Source organism: Conger conger, chromosome 13 (assembly GCF_963514075.1).
Source record: "Conger conger chromosome 13, fConCon1.1, whole genome shotgun sequence".
NCBI lineage: Eukaryota > Metazoa > Chordata > Actinopteri > Anguilliformes > Congridae > Conger > Conger conger.
The window spans coordinates 28,616,260-28,629,221 of NC_083772.1; the positions used below are offsets into that span (position 1 = coordinate 28,616,260).

Sequence of the window (12,962 nt, forward strand, 5' to 3'; positions counted from 1 at the left end):
TGGTTCTGGTTTCACACTGTTTGTGCAGCCCTCATGGGGTGTACAGGCCAGCAGGTCATGTAGAGAATGAGCAACAGCGTACACTGCTTTATAAACATTGCTGGAGATTCTCAGCTGTGATACATCAGTGTATTGATTTTCCAGTTCATTCAAGCTCTCAGATCCAGTGCATGGGGCATTATGAGGCTTATCGTCTCTATTTCTTAGATAACACTGAAAAGCAGCTTCCCAAAAGTCTGTAACAACAGTACTGTTTGGATACTGGGATGGGTGAAGTTTTAATATAAATTCTTTGAAGCCATTTATTTTGCCTTTGGTGACAGCAAAGCCAAGAGATCCTCCCAGTATTCTGAAAAGCGTAGGTGTCACAAAAGTGCTTGCTGTTATCCAACCTTCACTGCCAACCATTTGAAGGCCAGTAATATTCTGAAAGGTCAGCTGCTCCAATAATTGGATCAACCCAACCTGACCAACGAATGCTACAATTACTTTTGCAGTACCTCTTTTGATAACATCTACCACCTTCAGTAGTTTCTCATGTTCTGTGATGGGAAATTTCTCTGAATACTCAATGCAGATGCCTTCTTGTTGAGCGGCTTCTATAAATGTGGCCATTCCGTAGTTGCCATAGTCTTCATCATTTCTCACAGCTCCTATCCAGGTCCAGCTGAAGTGCTTCACCAGCTGAGCCAGTGCTCTGCTCTGGTAATAGTCACTGGGAATGGTTCTAAAGAATGACAGAAACTCATTTCTGTTGCTCAGACATGCACATGTTGAAAAGTGACTGATCTGGAAACAACACAATCAAGTAAAATATATAGCAAAGAATGCAAATACTATGGGTGGCATAGTTCTTTTATATAGAGTGAGACAAATATATCATGTCTTTGTGTTTGTGACATAACCCATATTTTTGAGTACTCTGAATATTGAACATGAACATAAGTCACGAACATGTCTTCAAATAACAAGCATTACAAACAGATAATAAATTCTCGGCCTTCATCTTACCATACACATTTCATTGGCTCTGGTGTCCTTGTATATTGGATGCTAAGTTTCCTGGTTTCCATGTACAGTGAGAAGAGCCCACCGATGTTGATGTCTCCATGTTGATAGAAGATGGGTTTGGCTGCCCTACCCAGTATTCTGCATGGTGGGGTCTGTGCTGCAGCCCAGAGGACTGTCAGTGCCAGCAGAATGGTCTGCAGTGCCATCCCACTGCACATCTCAGATCCAGCACTGCTGTGTACCAGGTTTAAATAGAGCCATTTTAATCCTCAATCGATTTGTCATTCCAAAAGGCATGACCGAGTCCCAGCATAAGCAAGGTGGTGGAAATGATATTGGCAATGAGGCAATGGAGAGGCCACTATTTGTATTTGTATCTGTATTTGTACTCAGACCATGAAAGTGGGCATAGCTTTGCAGGGAAAAAAAAACTTGGCAGGCAATCCAGATTTTCTTCGTTCTGCCATTGCTCCTTTTGTTGCATTATTAAAGCATTAAAGTTATTATAAGAAAATCACCTATTATAATAAATACATGTAACATGCATGAGTAGATGATGAGTACCTAACTATTTTACAGCACCCTGGCAAATTATATACAGAACTGGCTGGTATGAAAAAATGCTGTAAAATAAAAATGCTTTCAAAAATAGAAATGTTAATAGTTTATTTTTTATCAACTTACAAAACGCAAAGTGAGTGAACAGAAGAAAAATCTAAATCAAATTAATATTTGGTATGACCACCCTTTGCCTTCAAACCAGCATCTTCTAGGTACACTTGAACAAAGTCAGGGATTTTGTAGGCATATAGTCAGGTGTGTGATTTACCAATTATACCAACCAGGAGCTAATGATCATCATTTTAATGTGTAGGTTGAAACACATGCATTAACTGAAACAGAAACAGCTGTGTAGGAACAGCCAAAATCTGCTTTCAAGGTGAGGTTGCTGAAGACAGTTTAATGTCAGAAGTCATACACCATGGCAAGACTGAGCACAGCAACACGACACAAGGTAGTTATATTGCATCCGCAAGGTCTCTCCAAGGCAGAAATTTCAAGGCAGACAAGGGTTTCCAAATGTGCTGTCCAAGCTCTGTTGAATAAGCACAAAGAAACGGACCAAGGAAACTTAGTGCTTTGTGCGACCCAACTGTGCACAAAAACAGGAACTGGGGTGCAGAAAAATGGCAGCAACATCATCAAGTCTGTCTAGGATTACATGAAGAGACAGAAGCTTTTGAGGTTGCCTAAATCCACAGAAGAACTGTGGTTAGTCCTCCAAGATGTTTGGATCAACCTACCTGCCGAGTTCCTTCAAAAACTGTGTGCAACTATACCTTGGAGAATTGATGTTTTGAAGGCAAAGAGTGGTCACACCAAATATTGATTTGATTTAGATTTTTCTTCTGTTCATTCACTTCTTCTGTTCATGAAGTTTGTTAATTGATAAAAAATAAACTATTAACATTTCTACTTTTGAAAGCATTCTTATTTTACAGCTTTTTTTCACACCTGCCTAAAACCTTTGCACAGTACTGTACAATTCTAAATAATTTGACTATTCATCAAAAGTATAGCCAAGAACTGAAAATGAACACAGTACAAGATCTTTAACAATATAGCACTAACATGTCTCACTCCATTTGATTGCACCAAAAAGATTTTAAACAAATAGGCTGATCTCAATAAATGGTCCCGTCTGCCAAGCTCTCTACAGGCCAGGGTCTTCATTGTTAAAAATTCTTCAACATATACATATTTTCACCACGATGATTATGATAGAATTTTTCTTTTGTTAACATTATCTTGTATATTGCTGAATAATCCAGGGCCCTGTTCCCATATCCCAATTAATATTTGTTTGATTCATATGCATATAAGACCTGTTTGACCAGGTTTTATTCATTCAGTTTAAGAAATGAATGCTGATTAAACCTATTTAAATTTTAACAGTATTTAGTACAGGAACTTTTCATATTATGCATGCAATATGAATAGATTTTTTGTCACAATAGAACAAACCACTTGCAGGCCCTAGTGGTAGTTAAAAATGAGTGTGAGGTGAAGTTTTCAAGATATTCCATTCAGCGAACACAAGTTTACAACCATAATTTATCATTTATTTCATTACATATCATGTTAACCTTATGTAAGGTAAGACATATTATTATTCCACATCTGGCTCTGTGGTCCAGTCCCCTAAAGAATTCTCTTGGGAAAATCACTGAGGGGTAATCACTGAGATTTCACATCTGTTTTACCCATTAAATGTTTTCTTGTATTTTGTTCAGGTCTCAATAATATTATCAAACATTTTGGAAGAAAGATACAGAATAGCAAGCCGAAACTAGATGCTAAAATTGCAAAGATCTCCACAGCTACAGTGAACTTTCCTGGCGAGCTGACATAAGCTGGTATAAAGGTGATCCAGACTGCACTGAATATGAGCATGCTGAATGTGATGTATTTGGCTTCATTGAAGTTGTCAGGCAGCGTGCGAGCTAGAAAAGCTAAAAAAAAACACAATATAGAGAGGAGTCCTATATAACCCAGTACAGCCCAGAACCCCACTGCTGATCCTACATCACATTCTAGAATTATCTTTTCTTTGTAGTGCTTCATGTTCTTGTAGGGGAAGGGAGGGGCTATTGTTAACCAAAGCACACAAATAAGGACCTGTATGAGAGTGAAAGCAAGAACACTCAGTCTCTGCTGGAGAGGCCCAAACCACTTCATGACATTACTGCCTGGAATTGTAGCCTGGAAGGCCATCAACACCACTATTGTTTTCCCCAGAACACAAGAGATGCAGAGGACAAAGGTGATCCCAAATGCTGTGTGGCGCAGCATACAGGACCACTCAGAGGGCTGGCCAATGAAGGTAAGAGAGCAAAGGAAACACAGTTTCAACGAAAAGAGCAGCAGGAAGCTCAGCTCTGAGTTGTTGGCTTTCACAATGGGAGTGTCTTTCTTTATAAAGAACAGCATGGCCACAAATGCAGTGACACACGCTCCAAATATGGAAAATATAACAAGCACAATCCCCATAATTTCTTGAAAAGACAGAAATTCAACACTCTTTAAAACACATTGATCCCTTTTAACATTCGACCAGTATTCTTCCAGGCACTGAATACAATCATTAGAATCTGAAAGAAAACAATGAAAACCATTAGCATTCTATTAATGGATTTCATGTGACGCCATAAGACAGCTGGCAGTCAGCACCAGTATATAACCAGTATATACCACTTTTAACTTGATATTTAATTTAGATTAACTAGCTAGTTGGCTCAGTCTGCCTTGTTATGTAGTGTTCTCAGTTCTCAATAGTGTGCCATTACATTTGTACATTTGTAATGTAGTTGTTCGCTGGTATGGTTTTTTTTCTAGAAAGCTGTTTATTCTTCCTACATACGTGTATATCATTATTTAGCTTTGTGCAGTATGAAAACAGTTTTTGATATATCCATTCTCAGATTAATCAAATTGGCCATGAATTAAACCATTAAATACATAACATTTACTACATTGGACAGCACTCACTTCAGACACCAATGCCTTCTGTTATGAACTGAGGTCTAATGTTAGCTACTACTACTAGCTGACTAAGATCGACAAAGTTATTGCCAGTCTTAGTAGCGTTCTGCTAACCGGAAATAATATTAATATGTAAGCTTGTCTTGGCAGCCTGCATCGCCAGTCAAAAATAAAGTGTTTCAATTGAATGAAAAGTCAAAAACAAAATGTCACGCTCTAGCTAGCTTGCTCAACATAAGTAAATTCCTATGTTTACTTATGAACATATTCCTATATGTTACTGTATTTTTCTATATTATTAGCCTGTGTGGAAAAATATATTCTGATCAGAATGACAAATTATGCATTTTATCTAATTCTCATCCCATTTATGCCGCAATTTCTCATGAATGAAATTATGAACGACATCCAATAGGATTGTTATTATTGTGAGTTGGCCTGCTCTTCTTTACCCCGGTTGCTTGGACCCTGTTTTTCCTGCTTTGACCTCTATCTGTGGTGTCCTGATTTTACTACTACTACTGCCGTTCACTACATTTCTGAGTCTGCAAGCGTTTCAACACTTAACATTGAATTTGTGTTTATATCTTTGTGCAGAAGTAATTGTGAGGTAGCTCACCATCTTCTGATAACCCCGGTAAGCAGTCATCATTTTGCGATCAAAATGGTGATTTGGTCAAGTGATTGAAATCCAGGAATAGACAAGTAAGTGTTGACTTACCTGTAGCATTGCTGATTTCTCCCTCAGCACAGGGCACACAGTCATAGCAGCAGACTGGCCTTCCTCTCTGAACAGCCTTCCGGGTGCCTGGAGGACAGCTCTCACTGCACACTGACCTGGGTTTCTGTGCAACATGGTTCAACTCTTACCTCTCAAAGCTCTAATGAACAATATGATTTTTAAATACTTTATAATTATTCACAATAGTTTATGATCTACAAATCAAATACCAGAAGCAGATTGTCACACAGAAGTATGATAATTCAGTACCTCATACATCTGATTTTTTTTCTATTTTATTAATAGGAAAATAAATTAATTCATAATTTTATCTGGTAAAGAAGAAGTACGAAAAATATATTTGAAGGGATTGGCTCATATTCAGTTTCTTATATATTTATTCACTATAGATTAACTGCTATTACTCTCAGCTTCAACCTCTGTTATCTGGCCAGCACATGGCTTGTTGGAAGCCAGTCCATTTAGGGCATGGAAGGCGCAAAGTAAGGCACAAGGTTTGAAAGGGCTGGACTTATAGCTGAATTTATAGGTTTGTCTAGGGTGTAACGAGAAACCAGACTTTAAAGGGAATCTTCCATTCAGCGGAATGGAAGATTGGAAGGAAATTTTCCATTCCCTTTAAAGTCAACTGCATTTTTGCCTCTTAGCGGACAGCTAATATAACAAAAAAAAAGTTTTAATAGTTTCCAAATTAGAAAATCATTAAGCACAGTAAACCCCCGTGGCCTGTGGCAGCTGTGCTCGGTTTGTGGGAAGGAAACCGCACGATCTGAGGACCATGCCTACACAGGATTTGAGGATGGTGTGGAGTTTTTTTGCCCGGAAAAAGTAATCCAAAATACGTTTTCTTTTCTCGCTTTCCTATTGGATATTGTTTCTGCTGGGTGTCTCAACTTTGGCTATTTATTTGGGATGTGATATGGTTTGAGAGTGGTCGCAAAAGCAATCCCATTTTATTTATTTATTTGTATTTTATTTTCACAGTGCTCTTAATTACCCTAGGCTACTTTATATACGTGCAAGTAATATTTTAGTATCATAGCTGACACTTGAAATAACAACGTGTTGTATCAGGCTTCAGTTAGATTACATATTGTATTTTGATGCTCCTATTGGTTGTTCATTTGATGTCCATTGTCTGTGGATGTAGCAGCTGTCACATTGCACGATTTATCTGACACTGACAGTCTTTCGTCGCTGGCTAAGATTCACTAAATCGGCTGTCTGTGAGTATGTCACACTGAGAGATCCAAGACGGAAGATTTTGGCTCACAACAAAATATGTATTGTTCATGTTGATTTGGAAAATTTGCCTGCAGACCGGTGCCAAAAATCGCAGAGTTTGTACCCAGCTTTAAGTATTGCCCCTTTTCTTGACACAAGCTTGAAAATGACAATCCCAAAATAAAATGGTTGCTATTGTTGCACCGTGAAAAAAAGGAATGAATGCAAATAACCCTCACTGCCTTTTATTTCAGAAACATTTTTTCTATCACAATCTTGTGAGGGTGAAGGACGAACCCTGTTTTTTTTTATTTTATTTGCTGGCTCTCTTTGTAAAACTCAAATAAATGGCAGTGAAAAAACAAGGGAGTTGCACCTCCTACCCTTTGCTTTCGGGGGAGGCACAGTTAGCTGCACAGACTATATCATGGACTAGTGTACTGGCTGATTACGCCACCCTCTGGGCTACCATCTAGGAACGGGAGAGACGGAAGCCAGAGCTTTCATTTGTGGCAGTCAGTCGGCCCTTTGCCGATGGTAAGCAACTCATCGACTCTTGCTGGCGCTGGCGCTGACTGCAACCAGAATGTCGAACTCCCTGGCAGGTGGCACTGGAGCAGTTCATGATGGTGCTCCCGCAAGGGACCTCCGACTGGATCCGGAGCCACCAACCAACCTCCCTGAGTGCGGCCATCCAGCTAGTGGAGAATCACTGTCTATCGGAGAGGACAAAGGTCAGGAAGAATCACTGCTGATCTCTTCCCCCCTTACCTTGCCACCTTCTCCCTACTTCCCCGTTTTAACCCCACCCCATCCCCAGGCCCAATTGGGTTGGTGACATGCCAAAATGGCTGCTGTTTTATCTACCAAAGGACTGACTCGTCCCTGCCCCAAGAGGAATCCCAGATACCTCCATCCAATTGCAGATTTCCCTGGGTTTGCAGTGAACCCGCCCTTTCTCAGCCTCTTCAGGACAGCTCACAAATGCTACATATGTCCCTGCCCATTTACCTAAAGGCCATCAGCCCTTGCCCTCGATCCTATTCTCGGCAGCAAAAGCTCTGTATTGGTAGGCATGGTTTCACAATTCCCGCACTGACACCCATTTCTGTTCCCACTTCTCTGCTCTCTGTTCGCTTTGGCTCCCTCGCCCTCCGCTGTCTGGCGCTCTTGCTCACACAATTCTTCCTCTGTAAATTCCGGTTCAAAACTCTAGGGTTGTATTACTTCGTCAAAATTGAAATGCACGTCCTCTCCCTCGGCGAAGTCAGAGCTGTCCACCATATTGCTCAGGCTAGTCAAGTTAGGTTACGTCATATTTGTATGTTAAGGTTACCGTATTTTTGTGGGAGTGTCATGCGATCGACTAGATGGGTGGCCACCTGTAAACCAGTCTCTGTTCAAAGGTGGAGTTTGAGCGCCCATTACCTTCTGGGAAACACAGGCCGGAGATTCAAGCCAAGTGACGTCACTGGATGTGTTTTCCCTAAGAAGTTTTGCCCCATATTTAGGAAACGGCTACACTAAGGGTGATTTTAAAAAGGCCTACATACAGAATGTAAGCATTTAATCCAAATAATCTCAACTAAAACAAGTGTGACAGTGCTGCTTTAATGAAAAAAGTTTTCAAACACCCATGTGAAAAATAAATTAATAACTGGTTGCACCACATTTAGCAGCAATAACAAACCAAACCAAGCACTTGCTTTAATTTGATATCAGTCTCTCCATTATTTTCTGTCATTCAGATTTGATGGTCCTCATGCAAGAACCACTCGTGTGGTCAGATTAGTTCTTAAATAGCTGAAATATATTAAAACGACTGATTTAAGAGAACCATTCACCAATTTTCTCTTTATTTAGAGTTCTTCCTTAGGTAGGAACAACATTTATGAGTGGTCCCAACCAGTCTCATTAGTCATGTAAACAAGAGCCTTGCAGCACAGCTGCCTGGCACACCGAACTCAGACAAAACTTTCTTTTAACTCAATCAAATCTTATTGGACCCGTATGAGTACCGGCTACAGCTGCAGACTGCAAGTGTATTCTAATGATTTTACTTTGCTCAAGTACAGGCTTGAACCACGGGAGTTTATAGAGCTGTCAGCAACTTAAAAACAAGGTAATTGGTTGGAACAAAAACCAGTATGCAGACCAGCCCTCGAGGACTGGATTTTTTTGGGGGGTTTTTTACCCTTTTTTTTTTTTTAGCTAGCATCAGAGTTCTAGAAAGGTTCTGCTTACCAACTGCTGAAAAACTCATAAACTACATGATGTAATAATAAATTGTATGAATGTGAAAAGCGATGAGTGAAGCACCTTTTTACACCTTGCCACAAATATCGCATTTAACTTTTTTGATTTTGGTGAAATGCTCAAACACTATCGAGTGTGTTTGCCTATCCATGATTACAAACATGTAGGCTGCATGTGTGAGCGTAGAGGTAGGCGAGACATAAAGATTCAATGAGAGATTCGGAGCTTATTGAACCCAGGTTTGCCTTATTGTCAAAACAGGATATCAAAGCCCAGCCCTCGGTATCTGTTGTGTTATCAGACCATAATTTTCATATAGTACATAAAAACTTACCTCTTTTTGCCCACCTGCCCAAACCATACTAACAGGACTCATCACAAACTGCTGACCAGAGGGTAGAGAAGCATCATAATAGCCAACCACTCTGAACTCTACAGCACCGTCAGGAGAAAGCTGCCAGTTCACCACCTCATATCTGGCTATTGGGTCCCCATTATTGTCAAAGGAGACAGGCTCCCCAGTTCCCAAAGTGAAATTGACCTTTTTCAGAGCCCTAAGTACCTGAAGAGAAACAAAGATTTCAGACAAGAGAACATAATGTTGGCTTTGTTCATAATGAAGGTTTTATTGACTATGTAAAAATGGTTTATTGAGTTACCTGCCAGGGTTGTGGTTTCACACTGTTTGTACAGCCCTCATGGGGTGTACAGGCCAGCAGGTCGTGTAGAGAATGAGCAACAGCATACACTGCTTTATAAACATTGCTGGAAATTCTCAGCTCTGACACATCAGTGTAATCATTTTCCAGTTCACTCAAGTTCTCAGATCCAGTGCAGGGGGCAGTATGAGGCTTGTCGTCTCCATTTCTTAGATAACACTGAAAAGCAGCTTCCCAAAAGTCTGTAACAACAGTATTGTTTGGGTACTGGGATGGGTGAAGTTTTAATATAAATTCTTTGAAGCCATTTATTTTGCCTTTGGTGACAGCAAAGCCAAGAGATCCTCCCAGTATTCTGAAACTCGTAGGTGTCACAAAAGTGCTTGCTGTTATCCAGCCTTCACTGCCAACCATTTGAAGGCCAGTAATATTCTGAAAGGTCAGCTGCTCCAATAATTTGATCATTTCACCTTGAGCAAGGAATGCTACAATTACCTTTGCAGTACCTCTTTTGATAACATCTACCACCTTCAGTAGTTTCTCGTGTTCTTTTATGTGAAATTTCTCTGAATACTCAATGCAGATGCCTTCTTGTTGAGCAGCTTCTATAAATGTGGCCATTCCGTTGTTGCCATAGTCATCATCATTTCTCACAGCTCCTATCCAGGTCCAGCCAAAGTGCTTCACCAGCTGAGCCAGTGCTCTGCTCTGGTAATAGTCACTGGGAATGGTTCTGAAGAATGATGGAAACTCTTTTCTGTTGCTCAGACATGCACATGTTGAAAAGTGACTGATCTGGAAACAACACAGTCAAGTAAAATATATAGCAATTAATGCATATACTATGATTGCATGTGTAGTTATATATAATGAGGCAAATATATCATGTCTTTGTGTTTGTGTGTGAGAGAGAGGGAATGGAAATATAGTTATGAAAAAAACACATCATCAGGAGTACATTTTAGGGACATTTCACTTTTACTAAACCGACGAGGAAATCTTTCATAATTATTTTCGGTTGGCATGATCAATTTATCTGTGCAAAGAGGAAAACTATATTAATTATAGTGTCATTGTAGACTTTAAAAATATATATTTTCCATGGTCATTGTTCCTTCTCATTACATTTTCACAACAGAAAACCATTGCTTAGACTTCATGAACATATGTGACGAACATATTATCATTTCACTTACCTGTTTGTGACTATGTACAAATGAATAAAGGGAACTCTTACCACTGGAATCTGAAATAATCCTACAGCTGCTGCAATTGCAATGGCATTAGTCGACGTGGATGTCCCAACAATGGCCGGCACTACTGCAGGTGTGGAGCATGATGTGTCAGACAGTGTTTCCTCATAACCATTCATCAGAGCCATGGCCGCTCTTAGAGAGAATAGTGGAGAGACACAGGAATCATATATTTTATATCCAAGAGTTACCCCAGGGAGCAGGTCAGTTCTGTTATTTATTTCTTCAGTGGTGAAGATCATGGTCAGGGCCAACCGGAATTCTCTGAAATTGACTCTAGAAATGATAAATCATGTTGATTGTTTACATTACATTACAGACATTTGACAACAAAGTACATAACCATAACCAGGGACAAGTACGCTGAAAACCCTAGAGGGAAGTACAGTTCCAAGTGTTAGAATAAAATTTAAACCCTGTACATTAATCTGATGAGAACTAATTTTAAGGGTCATTTTAATACAAGCGATACACAAACCTTGAATTAAAAAAGAACATTGTAACTTGCTTTCAATAAGGTGGCTATATAACCCATATTTTTGCATACTCTGAACATTGAACATTAACATAAATCATAAACATGCATCTTCCCTTAAAATAACAACCATTACAAACAGGTATTAAATGCTCAGTCTTCATCTTACCGTACACATTTCATTGGCTCTGGTGTCCTTGTATATTGGATGCTAAGTTGCCTGGTTTCAATGTGCAGTGCGAAGAGGCCACCGATGTTGATGTCTCCATGTTGATAGAAGATGGGTTTGGCTGCCCTTCCCAGTATTTTGCATGGTGGGGTCTGTGCTGCAGCCCAGAGGACTGTCAGTGCCAGCAGAATGGTCTGCAGTGCCATCCCACTGCACATCTCAGATCCAGCACTGCTGTGTACCAGGTTTAAATAGAGCCATTTTAATTCTCAATCGATTTGTCATTCCCAAAGGCATGACCGAGTACCAGTACAAGCAAGGTGTTGGAAATTATATTGGCAATGAGGCAATGGAGTATTCAGAGAGGCCACTATTTGGATTTGTATCTGTATCTGTACTCAGAACATGAAAGTGGGTATATCTTTGCAGGGAAAAAAGGAACAGTTTGGCAGACAATCCAAAAGGAGCAATGACAATTTTGGATTGTAAATGGTTGGCATTTATATAGTGCATTTATCCAAAGAGCTGTACAACTGATGCTTCTCATTCCCCCATTCATACACACACTCACACACCAACGGTGATTGGCTGCTATGCAAGGTGCCGACCAGCTCGTTAGGAGCATTTGGGGGTTGGGTGTCTTGCTCAGGGACACTTCAACACAGCCCGGGCGGGGGATCGAACCGGCAACCTTCCGACTGCCAGAAGACTGCTCTCACCGCCTGAGCCATGTCGCCCCCATGTCGATTGTCTGCCAAACTTTTGTTGCATTATTAAAGCATTATTTTAAAATCACATATTATAATAAATATATAAACAGACTTAAATGATATGTAAATAGATGATGAGTAGCTCACTATTTTATAGCACCCTGGCAAATAATTTGACTATTCATATAGCCAAGTACTGAAAATGAACATAGTACAAGACGGTTAACAATAAAGCACTAACATCTCTCACTCCATTTGATTGCATCAAAAAGATTTTAAACAAATTGAGGCTGATCTCAAGAAATGGTCCCGTCTGCGAAGCTCTCTACAGGCCAGGGTCTTCATTGTTAAAATGGACATTAAAATGGTTTCCGAACACAGGCGTTGTGTAGTTTGTTTGTCATTTCTCGTTTTCTCTTTAAATAATGGTGTAATTCACATCAATCAGAGTGTTTTAGTGTCTGAGATCGTCAAGAAGCAACCATAATCATAAATCACATTCCTCAGGAGAAAAACTACTATTGTACGGATGTTAACTTCTGGTGGAAGCGGTCGCTTCCCCGTGTTCTGTGCGGTCGTGGTATAATTTTTATTTTCTTAGCCTTATCTTGCATATTGCTGAATAAGCTCATCACTTGAGAGGCAGGGCCCTGTTCACATATCACAATTAATATTTGTCAGATTTATATGCATATATGACCTGTTTGACCAGGTTTTATTCATCCAGTTTAAGAAATGTGTGCTGATTAGACCTATTTTAATATGAACAGTATTTAGTACAGGAACCTTTCATGAAGGCAATATGAATGTTTTTTGTCACAATGGAACAAACCACTTGCAGGCCGTCGTGGTAGTTAAAAATGAGTGTGAGGTGAAATTCTCAAGATATTCCATTAAGCGAATACAGGTTTACAACCATC

The 12,962-nt window shown here is 39.8% G+C and overlaps 1 protein-coding gene across 1 annotated transcript; it reads right to left on the reverse strand.

The window, feature by feature from the left end:
* Positions 1-3,249: 3,249 nt before the first annotated feature.
* LOC133108147 (extracellular calcium-sensing receptor-like) lies at positions 3,250-11,550 on the reverse strand. The gene is made up of 6 exons (XM_061217580.1): positions 11,333-11,550; positions 10,673-10,964; positions 9,436-10,230; positions 9,111-9,338; positions 5,276-5,399; positions 3,250-4,163 (listed from the first exon to the last, which is right to left on the reverse strand). The coding sequence occupies exons 1-6, from the start codon at positions 11,548-11,550 to the stop codon at positions 3,250-3,252; spliced, it is 2,571 nt and encodes an 856-aa protein (XP_061073564.1).
* Between the last annotated feature and the right edge of the window lie 1,412 nt (positions 11,551-12,962).